At 45.4% G+C, this 16,169-nt stretch overlaps 1 protein-coding gene across 1 annotated transcript in view; it reads left to right on the top strand.

Annotated features, from left to right (window-relative positions):
• The first annotated feature begins 3,604 nt into the window (after nucleotides 1-3,604).
• Nucleotides 3,605-16,169, top strand: part of Trap1 (TNF receptor associated protein 1) — a 32,134-nt gene continuing 19,569 nt past the window's right edge. Inside the window, 6 exon segments of the mRNA XM_038327407.1 lie at nucleotides 3,605-3,652; nucleotides 3,654-3,693; nucleotides 10,272-10,436; nucleotides 11,016-11,098; nucleotides 13,883-14,023; nucleotides 15,961-16,032. Of these exon segments, the coding sequence (XP_038183335.1) occupies nucleotides 3,605-3,652; nucleotides 3,654-3,693; nucleotides 10,272-10,436; nucleotides 11,016-11,098; nucleotides 13,883-14,023; nucleotides 15,961-16,032 (549 nt within the window).

The raw sequence follows: 16,169 nt of genomic DNA, 5'->3' as shown, positions 1-16,169 counted from the left end.
TTGTGAAGTCCAGTAACAGGTGTCCTTTCTGAGCAGGGGTTGGTGGCTCCTGAATACTGTAAATGTCACATCTAAGAGGAGGGCCACTGACAGGGGAACTAAACCCCTAGCCTTGCTGCTCCCAGGGACCTTAAAAAAAATACCTGTCTTCCAACAAGAGTGGTCTAGATGGGGGTGGGGCAGCTAAATTTAGAAATCATGACCCCAAATAGCCTTCCTTTTGGCCTTTTAAGTTCACAGAAGTATTTTCAAATTCATGATACTTGGAAATTAAATTTGAGGAAGCCTTTCAAGATTGGAGTTTTGAATGTAGAATTTTGAATCTTGAATTTTAATACTGTGGATAAGACCAGGTAAGGAATAGACCATCATCTAACATCCCCAACTAAGCCCTGTCCCAAGTCCTCCAGAGGTGATGCTCCGTCCTTTGCTCAGCTTGATGGGTCCTTGCACATTCTCGGCTCTCTTCAGAATTCCCTTGCTGCCAATTGGGAAGCCCCAAGCCATGTGTTCAAACAAGAAGAGGAACTGGAGCCTCAGAAGAGCTGCTCTCCGCCCACCTAAGAAGGTGGCACTTGGCAAGGAGTCTGCATCCTGTGCCGTTGTCCATCTGGATGTCAAGGATGTGGCTGAGGATGTGGGCTGTGGATAATATCCCTAAGTTTGTCCTAAGAAAAATTTCTGTAAGAGCTGGAGTGCCCAGACACTGTGTCTCATGCTGTATACTTAAGAGGAGAAGAAAAAAGTCCTATATTTGTGATCAAAAGAGGGACTTGAAATGTGCTGGTGTTTATAATAAAAGCTGGTAAAACTGCTTGGATTCAAAGGTGGTTCCGATTGGCTAATGATCCCCTTAGCATTAGCTCAACTGCTAGTCACTAAACTACTGGAGATGCCAGGTGTCAGCCCTGCATGCATTTGAGGCTCTTCAAACTAGCATTTAAGGACTGAATGCAGATGATGTGCTGTTCTGCACTGTTGGGGTAAAGACATGTAAACTGCCTTTTAATTTCTATTAAATGGGACAGCTGGGCATGGTAGTTCATGCATTTAATCCCAGAAAAGCTAGAGCTAGAGGAATGAGGAAGACCTCAAACCCAGAGACCACATAGGGAATTAAAGGACAGCTCCCTAGCTACATAGAGACCTGTCTCAAAAAAGGAGAGGTCACATTTGAATCAACATTTAATTTAGTGCTGCATGACAAAATAAGTGGTGTTTATAACAGAAGGAAACACTTGTCATCAAGGTGATTGTGTGTTTGGTAGCCACTGTGATGCCAGGAAATACAGGACAGTGTTCTGGGAGGCAGTCCTATGTTCAGACACTGTAGCAAGCTTGGGGAATGTAGGAATAAGTCTGCCCATCTAGGACTGACAATGCACAGGAGCCTGATAGGTAGTGGGTGCTTTACATGCGTTGGTTATTCATTCTAGGTGCAGGGTGGGGAGCAGTGATAACATCCTGAGGGAATGGTCCAGAACCCAAACTAAAAGCAAACCCAAATGAGTTTTGGTGAATGGGTCTGCTGCTGATGTAAATTGTCTAAAACACTGCTTTCACCATGTTCACACCAGTTTGTAGAGGATTTGTTAGAAATCTTAACAGTACACTTTTCACTAAACAATTCAGAGGGAGTCTGGTGAGCTTAGTAGCCACAGAATTGAGTTCCTGTCATCTCTTCGGGGTTTTTTCCCCGCCTGCTGATACTGCCCAGGACTCCTCAGATGTTGGCTCAGATATGGGCCACTAAGACAAGACAACTTTCCATGTTCCTTCCTGGAGTGAGCATTCAAAGAAATTCTAAATGTCCCAAGCTGGAAAGTGGGCCTAGACAGCAAGGGGTAAATGTCAGGTGGTGTTTGAAGTAGACCCCCTGTTTGTCAACCCTCTAGCTTGGGCTGGAGTGTACAGAAGGCCCTGGGAGTTTTGTTGGGAAGCCATTTTCTGTTCCTGGCCCGTTGGTAGATACGTAGGTCAAAAATTCTCACAGGAGACCTAGGGTTGGTTTACAATGGCAGAACCTACATCCCCCATCCTTAACTACAAAACCCAGGTTCCTCTTCCTTTGTCAAATTCCACTTCAACCCTTTCTAAAACTTTTTCCCCAAGCCAGATCTAGTGTTCCATAGATGCCTCTGTCAGCTCTGACAGAAGAGGTGATTCCAGAATGGAGAGTTAAAGGGATAAAACAGAATGAAATGTGAGGCCTCTCAATTCTCCAGGGAAGCTATTCTGTTTGGTGACATAAATGGGACGTAGGCAGGGTAGGGTAGGTGATACAGGGCCTGTGGGCAAAGGCAGAAGCTAGAAACTAAGGATCCAGGAAAGGGCATGGTAGGACTCTTAACAACGAAGGGTGGGATTGGTTATGGAGGATGTGGGCCATAAAGCAGAACTGGGGGGAAGGGAATAGTTATGAGGTGCACAGTGAAATAATGTCTTACTGCTCCTTTCCACCTTACATTTTGAAAGTCTTTTCCGTGAACCTGGGGCTAACAGATTTTGGTAGATTGGTTGGCCAGCAAATTTTGGGGATATCAGGGCATCAAGCACTTAAAGACCGAGTCAATCCTCCAGCCTCCTGGATCTGTCCATTCTTTTTCTATTTTTCCATCTATAAAATCAAGCATGGAAGAGCTATCCTTGACATATTCAACCTGGAACTTTCCTAAACATGACCCTATGCCGACCTTTAAAGTCTGTCAGGAGCGGTTACCCCACCCCCACCCCAAGACAAGAGTTTTTCTGTAACCGTCCTAGCTGTCCTGGAACTTGCTTTGTAGACCAGACTGGCCTCGAACTGAGAGATCCCCCTGTCTCTGCCTCCCAAGGGCTGGGATTAAAGGCATGTGCCACCACCTCCTGACTTTACAAATCTTAAGTAACTGGTTTTGTGTGGTGTGTATATTCCAGCAGTTGGGATTCGTGTCTGGCAGCAAGCTAAGCAACCACGTTAACGTTTTTTAACTTTTAATATTTTTGTAAAATTTGATCATAGCAAAATATATTTAGAAAGTGAGAACCTGTTACAAAGGAGCCATCTGGGTCTTGCTTTGAGATTAGGACAAGCAATCTGTTTACGAAGTGGCTGGAGAGTTGGATCCAGACCACGTTTATGGCCTGGATCCCCAAACTTCCCGTAAGGAGAAAGTCACAATAAACGGGGTAAGTCCAATTCTGGAGGTGTTGGTTACTGACTTCACGTTTTGGGAACAGTCAAACCTAAAATCTCTTTGTCACAAGCTTTTTTGCATTGCTGTGTAGGAGATTCTTCCAGTGGCCCAAACGCCATAGAAGCACATGGGTGGGTAGGTCCCCTGGATCCACACTCCAGTCTCGGAGAATGGGGGTGCTCCCGCCCAGCGCAGCTGCGGCTCCGGGAACAAAACCTCCACACATTTTCACGCCCTAGTCACTGTCATCCAAGGTCAAAAAGTCCAATCCTCAGGCCCCAGCGCTGGGGTTTTGCTCCGTTCACATTCCCGCACAGGCAGAGCCTTGGGCAGCCCGAGCCCGTCGCTCGCAGTGACGTCACTGCGCCGCCCCCGCGGAAGGCCTCCCTCGTCACTCGTGGCTGTTTGCGGCGCTGGGACAGGAGGCCATGGCGCGCGAGCTGCGGGCTGCGCTGCTGTGGGGCCGCGGGCTGCAGATCTACACTGCGGGCTCCGGCGCTGGCGGGCGTCCGGCGAGGTGAGCGCGGCGCGAGAGCCCAGAGGCGGCGTTCGAGGCCGTGCGCTCTCTTGACTGTGGGAGGCCGCACAGCGCCGGGGCTGCCGCGCTGGGACAGGGAAGTGCGGTCGCTTCTAGAGAGACGAATCGCGGGCTCCCCCAGCCTGGTCTGGTCAGTCCTTGGCGTTCCTGATTGGGTTCCGCAATCAGGACCCAAGTTCACGCGTTCGTTGCACACAGCCGTGCACACGCTTAATTCCCGCAGAGCTCAAGCCCTGAGTAGTAGAGCTGTGAACAAAAACAGTGGTCACCCCGGACTTCAGTTCAGTGAACTCCCAGTGGTTGGTTCCTGCATTCCTAAGGCCTGCAATTAGAGATACAACAAGGAATGGGGGGGGGGGGACCTTAATCTGTGTTTTCCCACCCCCCCACTCGAGTAACGGTGACGGTGGTTAGCGTTACACACATATATAAGGTATATGTATTTACAACTATTTAAATAAAGGGCCAAGCCCAATATGAATTGTGCTGAAGAATCTTCAAGCTTTCAACATTCCGTCCACAACTTCTCACGTTAACATATATCGGCTTCCTTCGGCTACTGAGTTCCGTAGCGCTCATCAAAACTGTTACAAGTTGGTAAAGGTTGAAGGAATGTTTAATGTTTAGGAACATGTATCAGTTTTAGAATTGATGTTTCTTGAGTGCCTTTTTTGTTACCCTGATTTGCCAAGTTGTATCTAAATTTGTTTGTTTAATTTTGAGGCAGGATTTCACTGTGTTGTTGTGGCTGGCCTTGGAACTTGCTACACACAGACCAGGCTGGCCACAAACTCATATCTGTCTGCCTCTGCCTCCCAGAGTGGTGGATTAAAGGCGTGCACCAACGTGCCTAGTGCTCAGAATACTTTTTGTCATTGTATGTATCCTCATACCAAAACTGCCTATTCCATAGTAATCTTCTCCAACATTTGAGTATGTCTGAGAAAAACAAAACAAAACAGCGCCCTAAGGGCCAGTGTGTAACTCAGTCATAAAGTTTGATGCTTGGTTTGCATTAGGCCCTGAATTGGTCCACCAGCACCATCAAGAATATTAAAGGAACTCACTATAGAAGACACTTTTGTTTAAGGCTGGATTGGGTATCTTCTCTAAGATTTCTTCTTTGTATCCTTGCATAATGTTCTGCAAACACCTCAGCCTTGGCTAGTTGTCCCCGTCCGTTCACAAAGGCTGACTCCAGGGGTCTCATGGAAGCTAATCTGCAAAATTTGGTGCTCCTTTCACCGACTAGGATTCTCCCTGGGTCTGTCTGTCGTAGGGGGAGAAACATTTACTTAGTATACATTTTTCTATTGGCGATTTCGCTACTTCATTAAAGCTCCGATTTCAGTCTGCTTTGATGTTGTATCAGCCTCCAGGACCCCTGCTGTTAATTGATTGATTGTTTCTCTATAGCTCCCTGCTGAATTCTGTCTTCGGTTTGTCCTCAATTCGCGGTTGTCATCTATAATAAACTTGTCATGGTAGGATACAACTCAGCCAGATAGGAAGTGGCACTCCGTCGACAACTACCTCACCTGTGCCATCGCGATTTAATGATTGAGATTTGTAACTCCCGAAAAACAGCAATATATCCCACAACTTACAACACTGTTCGCCTCTGAGGTGCATTATGAAGTGGAGCGCTAGTAAGGACAGTGGCAGATCTGGAGGAAAGCTGGGGCAGCCTTTCTGAAGTGGAAGCCCACAGCTCGTGTGGAGCTTACTTGAGTGGCTTCTGTGGTCGGGGTGACTTTTTTTTTCCTCTTGAAAGCTAGTCTGAAAAACCTCTACAGGGCACCCTATGCCCCTGGACCTAAACCTGCTTCTGTTGGAACATAGTGACTGTTGGGTTTATATTCTCAGGCTGAAGAAAAATCTGCTTTTATCGTAAATGCTTTGGCTTATAAGAAATTGTTACTAGGAAATGAAAGCTTGTCCCTGTTGTGATTTAGTGAGATAAATTATATATTAAATTAATAAAAAGAATGTCCAAAACCAGCACACAACATTAATTTTAAATGAGTACCATACGAAATTCATAGTGGAAAAGATTACTGTGAACAGTAGGCAGAGGAGGCCAATATTGTGCAGATGGTGTTGTTTAGTGTCTTGTTCAGATATTATATTGAGTTGTTGGTTTATTCTTCAAGTCACAGAAAGTTCAGCTAACCTGTAATCAGATCTGCCTCCCTCCCGTTTTTTTTTTTTTTTTTTTTGAAAAGACTTCTTAATAGATATATTTTACAAAATACACAGGAAAATCATGCAGTACTGTTTGGGTTGGGTATAATTCTGGGCCACAGGTTTGCACAGTCCTTCACAGCTGGCCCTATGATGGCAGAACATTTCATCTCATCTGTACTGTGTACTTTGTCCTCTGCTTTTATCTTCGGAATAAAGACATGGCCTCTCTTCTACCATACACTTATTACTGTCTGTCAAATTACCACTGCTGGATGAACCTTTTTTCTTAGTTCTGGTTTTTCTTACCTGTGGGTATCACCATGTCATCCTCACTAGGAGTAGGAAGTCTGTTCAGCTGTCCGTTGGTTCCCTTCACAGAGGTGATAAACAAATTTCTGACTCAGTTACAAAGGGTTGGTATCTCAATGTCATGGTGGGGAGCATGGTGCAGGCATACATGGGGCTGGAGCAACAGCTGAGATCAGTTCACATCTTATCTACAAGGTGCAGACAGAAAGAGCTTGACTGTTTCCCTAATGTAGCCCAGGCTGTCCTCCTGCCTTAGCTCTAAATGCTTGTATTGCACCCATGTACCACTTAAGTATGTGTGCAGAGGACAGCTTTTGAGAGAGCAGTTTTCTTCCATTTTTATGTGGGCTGCAGGGGTCTAACTCAGGTCTCCTGGCTTCTGTGGTAAACACTACACATTAAATCTTGCTAGCCCCCTCAAATCTTTTTAAGAAAGGATCTCATGTAGCTCAGGCTGTTCCTTGAACTCTTGATCCTGTATTCCTGATTTTGGTTGTATCTCCTCTGCCTTCTGTTATCTCTGAGGTCCCTTCAGTCAGTCAGTCAATCTGTCTGTCTAGAATTCCAGCCAGTGATCTTCTAGGATGTCTGTCAGTTTAGGGATTGTCTAACATTTTCTTATTATTAGATAGAGATGCAGTTTTGGCAAAAAGATACCAGAGGAAGGATGGTGTGATACACCATGATGTTGGCAAGTCTCTTATGTGGGAGTTACTTAACTAAAGGAACCTAGCCTTCCCTGCACCCCAGTAAAATTACTGACTTTCTCTTTGAAATCAGTAAATGGTTTTTCAGGATGTGCGAATATTGTGTAGTTGTTTTTTGACATCTGTCAGTAATTTCTGTCCACCACAGATATGAGTGTGCTTTTTCTATTTGTTTTCTGTTGTTCCGTGGCAGTTTCATATATATATCCGGTTGTCCCTTCTCCCTGTACATTAAAGAACGTATTAGTATTTGCTAGACTGAAGTCTGTAGTAGTCACTGTTACTGTTTTTGCTCAGATCATCCCAAGGTTCTATCACTGAAAGAACCTTCAGGTTGCTGAGTCCTTCGTCACTGTCTGGCACCACAAAGTTCCAGGCTCACTGTGTGCCCATCACACAGAGCACTTTTTTCTTTTATTTGGGGATGGCAGAGTAATTCCAGTTTGCCCAAGACTGATACGTTCCTAAGAAAGGAGCTTTCAGGAGTGACTGCTAGACAGTTAAGAAGGCCCTCCTAGCCTAGTAGTGATTGTTGCTCCCAGGGTGGCTCTCTCTGTCAGTCAGTAGACAGGTTAGGAAATGCACTCACACAGGTGCACACTGCTCTACAAACAAGGGATCTATCTCTCATGGTCGTATGGTTTCTGCACTCCAGGGCAGCACTGTGGGTCTTCGCCCTTCCCTCTTCCTGCTGCCAACTTTGAGAACCCAGACTCATTCACAGTGTGTTCGTGTGCTTGATGTCAGTCTGTACCCAGGACAGTTTCAGACTTGGCAGCTCGAACTGGTGAGTAGATTTACCAAGCTGAGCATGTGTGTGCAACCCTTGTGAGGTTAGCTTTGTAACCTGCAGTAAAAATGGCATTTCTGGTAAGGGCTTTACACATTATGGTCATCTTCAAAACCATTTTTTTTTTTTTTTTTGGTTTTTTTCGAGACGGGTTTCCCTGTAGTTTCTAGAGCCTGTCCTGGAGCTAGCTCTTGTAGACCAGGCTGGCCTCGAACTCAGAGATCTGCCTGCCTCTGCCTCCCGAGTGCTGGGATTAAAGGTGTGCGCCACCACTGCCCGGCTTTCAAAACCATTTTTAAAATCATGCTGGAAAACTAATTAGTTATAAACTCATATCACGTTTACCAAGTCTACTCACAGGGGGACTGCTGCTTCTAACCATTGTAGGAGAGAGGTTCACTGTTTCTTTCCTTATTCCCTTATGCTTACATGGTCTGTATCCTGAGTGACAGGTGATATACCTTCCATGTCTTTGACAGTGTTTTTCAATACTGTGATCTTCCTGTCTGTGGCTTATAGCAATGAGGTTCTTACAGGTTTCCAGCATTACATCTCTGTAGAGATTCTTCAAGGAAGGATCCAGCAAAGCAAAGCCCATTCTTCGTGAGCGTCTTAGTTAGGATTTCTCTTCTCTGTGAAGAGACACCATGACCACAGCAACTCTTATAAAGGAAAACATTTAATTGGGTCTGGCTTACAGTTCAGAGGTTTAGTCCATTGTCATCGTGGTGGGAAGCATGGTGGCACCTAGGCAGGCATGGTGCTGGAGAGCTAGCTGAGAGTCCTACATCTGAATCATCAGACAGTGGGGGAAATGAGACACACTTGACCTGGCTTGAGCTTCTAAGACCTCAAAGCCTACCCCCAGTGACACACTTTCTCCAACAAAACTGCATCTCCCAATAGTGCCAGTCTCTTGAGCCTATGGGATTATTTCATTGGACCTACCACACTAAGTGAAGTTCTCATGCACAACCTCACTGGTCACATCTTCCAATGATGTGTGAGCTCCCTGGCTGCTGTGCTTCACTGTGTCTATTGGCATAGTAGCTTGTTTATGTTACTATGGCTCTAAGATATGTATTTAGAGATGGTTCAGCAGTTAAGGGTGTTTACTGCTCTTGCAAAGGACTTGAGTTCACTTCTTAGCACACCTACCTGTAGCAGCTCCAGAGGGCCTCTGGGAACATACACTCATGTGCACATAACTCATACACAGATGTTGGGAGCACTAGGGAAACTCAGAATGTTAAACATGTGGGGCTGTCTTTTCAAAGGAAAAGATGTATAACCTGCTTTTCCACACAGAAGACTGGAATTGAGGTCAGTAGCCCTGTGGTCTGCACTGTCTGCACAGCCAGGTCATACTAAGATCCCACCAGCAGGACCGGAGGTGGCTGTTTAGGTGACCTTTCTGTTATCTGTATGGCAAGGGGCTTCCCCCTACTGCCATAACCAGGACCAGAGATGAATATACCACTATACTGTCTGTATGACAGACCACACCAGATCCTTCCCAAGGCTCAAAGGTAACCCATGCAGCCTGTCTCGAGAACACACCTCCATGGGAAAAGTGACATGTGCTTTGAGAAAGGTTTTGATGTGATTATGCCTCGCTGTGCACAAGGGATTGTTGCAGAAAGAGACCTTCCCCAACTACTGTACTTAACTGTGTCTGCAATAGACTGCCACGGTCAGACTCTAGAAGTTTGAACCAACACCTGCTACTGAGTCATGTTGAACCGGATTTCCTTCTTGCCCCTCACGGATTTTTACTCTGCCCACCATGGTGTTTCAGAGACCCCCACACAGACACTTGTAGTCATTATTTAAAACAGTAAAAAAGATAGTTACATTTCTATTTGCATGTTTGGGCATTTGTGTGCCATGTCACGTGTGTTGAGGTCAGAACATAGCTTTCAGGACTTGGTTCTCTCCTTCCATCATGTAGGCTCTAGGGATTGAATTCAGGTCACCAGCCTTGGTTGCAGGCATCTTTACCTGCTGAGCCATCTCACTGGCTCAGATATATTTGTTTTTAAAAACTATTCATTTCTGGATGTTCTTTATTCTTACTTGTATTAGAATTAAGGGTGAGCAGTAGCTGGCAGGAGTCTTGGTCCTTTCAGTCCACACTGTCTTGAGGACTTACAGTACTTGTACTTGGTGGATGTCTACTGACCTTTGGCCCTTGGCTGCTGAGCAATAGAGACCAGGTCCATGCCTCTGGCTGAAGTACAGTGTCTGCTAGGTTTTTGTGGCTGATCCCACCAAATGGAGACACCTAACATCTAGTTCTATGCTAGAGGTTTCAAAGCCCACCAGGCTTGCCAGGAAGTTACAAAAGCAATTCTGAGTCTCTTCCTAACTAAACATAGACCAACCAGGTGCCTTTGGGTAAATTGCATTTGACAGTCAGAGGGAAAGCCACTGTGACTACCTGCTCCGGCAACTGTGCCTCCATTCGTAAGGATGGGATGGCTCCACTACAGGCACAGTGTGAGTGAGCTAGGGCATCACCTTACAATAAAATTCCCATCCATTTTTCACAATTGTCTTTTCAGGAAAGCCAGTTCTGCACCTTCAGAGGACCACAGTCCAGTTTACAGGCTCCACACAAAGCCTGACTTCAAGGATCTCTGCAGGACAGTTATACAGCACACATGCAGCCGAGGACAAGAAGGAGGAGATCCTGCACTCCATCATCAGCAGCACCGAGGCTGTGCAGGGTAAGCCTAGAGACTTGGCTCTCCTGGGACCAGTTCACTATCTCAACTCCTGCAGCTCCTGACTTTCACCTGATGTGGCTGGCCCCCTCTGGTGGACACCTGGAGAAGCTGCCAATGGGCACTGAATGACACATCTGGTAGTAATCACTGATGTAGGGCAGGAAGGCTCTTTTCAGGCCCGAGGGCCATCTTCAAGGCCTGGGGGCTTCACCTCTGGCTTTTGATGGAAACACGGACAGAACTGTTGATGTTGACAAGTGAGGCTTTCTTATAATTTTGCTTTTTGAGTAATTTATTAGAACACATTCTTTTGGAGAATATACTGTAGAACCTGGTAGTTGAGGCTAACTTGAAATTCCCAACCACATACTCTGGGAACCGGCCTCCCCCCTTATTGGACCCTTACTTAGTTCCCACAGAGTTGCTCCATGTCCTTTATTCTGAGAGAGTCTGTTATGTGTCCACTTCTCTTAGTCATTGCTCGGAACCTTAAACATCCTTTCAAAAGCTACATAGTAGCATGTTCTTCCACAAAATGAAGATGCAATTTTATTGATTGTATCTATGATTCATTACCAGGTTCTGTCTCTAAACATGAGTTCCAGGCAGAAACAAAGAAACTTTTGGACATTGTGGCCCGTTCCCTGTACTCTGAAAAAGAGGTAAGATGTGTGCGCACTCTCCAAGCTAGCCAGGGTCTGCAGAGCAGCTGCCGTGCCACACCCAAGGCCTATGACTGTAGCACGAATGGTAAAACCTGGAGACAGATACTGGAGTTCAGCCTGAAGGTCAGAAAAACAAAGCAGCCAGCCATTGGCTCTTACCTCTACCTCAGACCAAAGTGGTGATCCTGCCTCCAAGAATTTCAGAAAGAGACTGAGACTGAGAGCTGTCTCCTCCTGTTTTATATTCCTCTCTAGTGCTGGGATTAAAGGTGTGTGTTACCACTGTCTGGTCTATAAGGCTGACCAGTGTGGCTGTTTTACTCTTGCTTATTAAAATACAATTGAAATATCACTACACATATTTGCCGCCGGAAGACTTGAGGTGCGAGCTGTGACAGGCCCCACTCTGGATCACTAGTGAGAGGAGTTCTTTCAGTGTTGTTTCCTAGAAGTATATTCAGATGATTCTTTGGACCAGATTAACTTTGGGAGTTAATTAAAGTTTGCTGATAATTTTTAAGTCTTCCAGATACTGGGCATGGGTGCCCGCTTTGGTCTGTTTTTGCTTTGACACCCTTGTCCGTCCACTTCCACTGCACTTGGCCTGCACCTGTGTGGCACAGGTCAGAGAGTGCTATGCAGAACTTTAGCTCTTGTTTCCATGACAGGGCCTCACATATGTAGCTGAGGGTGACCTTGCACTTAATTTTTTTCTTACATTTATTTATTTGTTTTGTGCATGCTCGATAGTACTCATGTAGTGGTCAGTGGATTCCTTCCTTCTGTCATGTGGGTCCTGGGATCACACTCAGGTCGTCAGGCTTGGCAGAAAGTGCCCTTACCTACTTAGCTATCTTGCTGGCCTGACTTGGAATTTTTGTTTGTTTGGTTGGTTGGTTTTGATTTTTTTGTTTATTTGTTTTTTGAGACAGGGTTTCTCAGTGTAGCCTTAGCTGTCCTGGAACTCACTCTGTAGACCATGCTGGCCTCAAACTCACAGAGATCCAACTACCTCTGCCTCCTGAGTGCTGGGATTAAAGATGTGCACCACCACTGCCCAGCCTGGGGGGAAAATATATATATATATATGCATACATACATATATATGTGTGTATATATATACACATATATACATACACACACACATACATACAGTCTAGGGCTTTCATTTGTTTTTGTGCACTTTAAGCCTGACTAGGAGTGTCCATCAGGGCCTCAAATACTCAGGGCCACTGACTTTTAAACAACAGAGGGGACAAGAGAGGGTAGTTGGCCAACTCAGGGAGCTCAACAGGCCCTGGCAGCTCAGGCTCTTCCTGATAGTCTTTACTTCTCTGGGTGCAATAGGCCAGCAGTTCAATTCAGCCTAGGTGCCTTTCTCTTTGGCTTCCTTTTTTTCCTGGCCATTTTCCTTCACCCCTGTCAGGAAGCTGTGTAAGCTCTCAGAAAGCTTAATATGTTTGGTATGCACAGTCATTCTCTTGGCAAGCTTGCCTTGAACATGTTTACAACAATGCTAGCAGCTTGCTAGGTGACACCGTAGGCTCTGGTTTTGAAACAGTAGGTGTTTATGCAGCATTCCTGTCTGAAAAGTGCTTGTTCCCCTGATGTTTAGAGTGGCACCCTTCTTGTAGATGTGCATGTGTGTGGCCAAAACAGTCCATGGAGAACATATATCTGGTGCTTCTCCTCTTTCTCTTTGTGTTTGTCACTTGGAAAAATTCCTGGAAGATGGCAGGTCATCCACATCCAGGTCTTAAGTGCTAGCACAGACATGTATCCCTGCATTTAAATTTTTAAAGATTCTTTTTTGAGGGGATTAACATTTATATTGGGGTGCTGAGAATCATGCCCGATGTCTTAGTTCTGGGGGGAAGTAAGACAAGGATTGTGAGTTTGAAGTCAGCCTGGGCTATGCAGAGAGACTTTGTCTCAAAACCAAAATCCATATAGGAGTGACAAGGTCACTTCTGTCTTGGAAAGGTCAAAAAAAAAAATGCTACCCTCGGGGGTAGTTGTGCACTGTAATTCTAGCACTGGGAGGCTGGGGACACTGTTGCTTGCCCAGTGGTACTGACGTTAGCCAAGGTTCTGAAGTAGATGAGCACCCGTTGGACAGAACTGAAGGATCTTCAGGGGACTCTCGTGTTGATCGGGCATTAACCACCTCCTTGTCTCCTGTCTGCTCTCCTGGGCTCTCTGTGTAGTCAAGGCCTCTGATCTCCTTTTCTATGGAAGATGGAGGCTCTGGTGTTTGATCCCCACTAGATGAAGTGAAGCAGTAGTTTTTGTTTTCATGGAGGCAGGGATTGAAGCCAGGCTCTTATGTGCATTAAGCTAGTGTTCTACCTGCATTCCTAGCCTCACTTCCATTGGGGGAGGGGTGCAATGTCTTACTAAATTACCCAGGCTTCCTTGTGCTCATCTATTGTGTTTATAGTCCTCTACCTCAGCCTCCCAAGTAGCTGAGACTACAAGCCTGGCTTATCAGTGTCTCTTTCTTCACAGAGTAAGAGAGACAGATATTTGGAGACTGTTTACCATCCCATGCAAGTCAATTAAGAAAGGGCCCATCACAAGCTTCTTAAAGTCTGGGTTCTCATGTAGCTTCAGGCGTCATTGAACAAAGGAAAGGTTTGCCCCAGAGCGTGTGCTGAGGACATGCCTCCACAGTGGGAGACTGGGTACTGCCCGCGGGCCTCGACTGCAGCAATTGCAAACTCACCAGGCAGATTTCAGGCAATGCCACTCATCTTTCTGCCTCTTGCTCCCATTCCCTAGGTGTTTATACGAGAGCTCATCTCCAATGCCAGTGATGCCTTGGAAAAACTGCGGCACAAACTAGTGTCTGAAGGCCAGGTGTTGCCAGAAATGGAGATTCACCTTCAGACTGATGCCGAGAAGGGCACCATCACCATCCAGGTACTTCTGCTTGACATCACCTAGCTCCTCCTCAAGAAGCAACCAGTCTGACCAGACTCAGGAAGGCCTGCATCCCAGATCAGCTGAACTCAAGTGATGTGCTGAGCACTCTCCCGCTCTGAGGACTCTTGCTCTCGCTCACTCACCCCCGGGAGGAAGCTTAGAGGCACTGGCGGAGAGAAGGAAATTTACCATTACCCAAAAAGGCTGTGGTTTGCCTTTTTATTACCTCAGTGGTCTCCTTTGAAGAGTGAGAATGGTGGAGGTTTTATTTTCGCTGTTTGTGGTGCTGGGCGTTAACCTGGAGCCTGCTATACACTACGTTCTCTGTCATTCATTTCTTTCTACCCTCAGGTCAAAGTTTATCATTTTTTCTCTCTTTTTAAAGGTATATTTATTTTTATTTATGTGCCTGTGTGTGCGTGTGTGCGCATGTGCACCAGCATGCATTCAGATGATGAGGAGACGAGAAGAGGGCAGCATAGAAGTTTTTTTTTCTTAGCTCTTCCATTAACATCTGTGATACTTGCAAGTGAACTTACATGTATGATTTGATGAGGACTGAAATTTACCCTGTGTCCATGGTTATCAGTTCTGCACTGTCTTAAGAATTCTACCCCATTGCATTATCCTGGAACCATGGTCAGAAATGCAGTAGCCTTCACAGACTCCTGGGTCTGTCAGCATCCCAGAACACTCTGGTTTTGCTGGGACAACTTTATAACAAGTCTCAAAATGAAGCAATCTATTTTCTTCAACTAGTTCTTTTTAAAGATATTCCAGGTTCTGTGTATTTGTATAAATTTTAGAGTCGGTTTGTCATGTCATATAAGACTTGAGATTTTCTTTTTTTTTTCTTTTTCTTTTTTTTTTAAAGATGTATTTATTACATATAGTGTTCTGCTTGCATGTATACTTGCAGACCAGAAGAGGGCACCAGATCTCATTACAGATGGTTGTGAGCCACCATGTGGTTGCTGGGAATTGAACTCAGGACCTCTGGAAGAGCAGCCAGTGCTCTTAACCTCTGAGCCATCTCTCCAGCCCAAGACTTGAGATTTTCATTGGACTGTGGCTGGTCAGTCTGGGAAGAAAGCAACAGCAAGTGAAAAGCACAAAGTCTTAGATACATTTTCTCCTTTATATCAGCCTAACATGAAATTTTTCTTTAAAGAATCTGTCAAAAGTTCCAGTGTGTCTGGGTGAGATTGCATACACCTATAATAGTTTATATATAATATAGCCCTGGCGAGACTAGGGAGAGCCACAAACCCAAGGCCAACCTGGGCTACATAGTGAGACCCTGTCTCACAATAAATCAAAGCAAAACAAAAGCAGTTTTTAAAATACTAAGGTAAATATTGCAATGTAAATTGTATTTAATACCAACTAGAAATCAAGTTTTATATAATTTTGTTGGCATAGTTATATATAGATTAATTTAAAAATCATCCTTTAATTATTATTTTTCATGTTCCACAATAAAAGATTCAGACTATATCCTGGACTCTTCCTTGGAGAGAATTAGCTAGCAGGGTTTTTTGTTGTTGTTTTGTTGTGTTTCCTGTGACAAGACCTCTGACCCTTCTGATATTGTGAACTGACAGGACTGGACTTTTTTGTTTGTTTTTTGTTTTGTTTTTTTGTTTTAGGGACAGGGTTTCTCTGTGTAGGCATTAGATCCTGTCCTGGCACTCACTCTGTAGACCAGACTGGTCTCAAACTCACAGAAATCCTCCTGCCTCTGCCTCCCAAATGCTGGGATTAAAGGTGTGCTCCACCAACACCCAGCTAGTACTGGACTTTCTGATGAGCTTGTAGTCTGCGTCGTCAGCCCAGCCTAGCCAGAGTCACTGAGACTATCAGTGTTCCTGGTTCTCTACGTGTGCTTTGCCTAGCTACACAGGCACTATGTGTAACAGTATCTCTCTCTTCAGGACACTGGCATTGGGATGACAAAGGAGGAGCTAGTGTCCAACCTGGGCACAATCGCCAGATCAGGGTCAAAGGTAGGTATAGCCTAGAGCATTGTCCCTCCACCCAGAGACAGTTAGAGCGGAGGCTGAAGTCACATTCCTCAGAACTGCAGCACAGTGAGTGGACACTCTGAAGCCTGTCTGTCCAAGTCCAGGAGGAGCCGTTCCAT

This window comes from Arvicola amphibius, chromosome 4 (assembly GCF_903992535.2).
Source record: "Arvicola amphibius chromosome 4, mArvAmp1.2, whole genome shotgun sequence".
Lineage (NCBI taxonomy): Eukaryota > Metazoa > Chordata > Mammalia > Rodentia > Cricetidae > Arvicola > Arvicola amphibius.
This window is presented reverse-complemented; position numbering and strand designations above follow the sequence as displayed.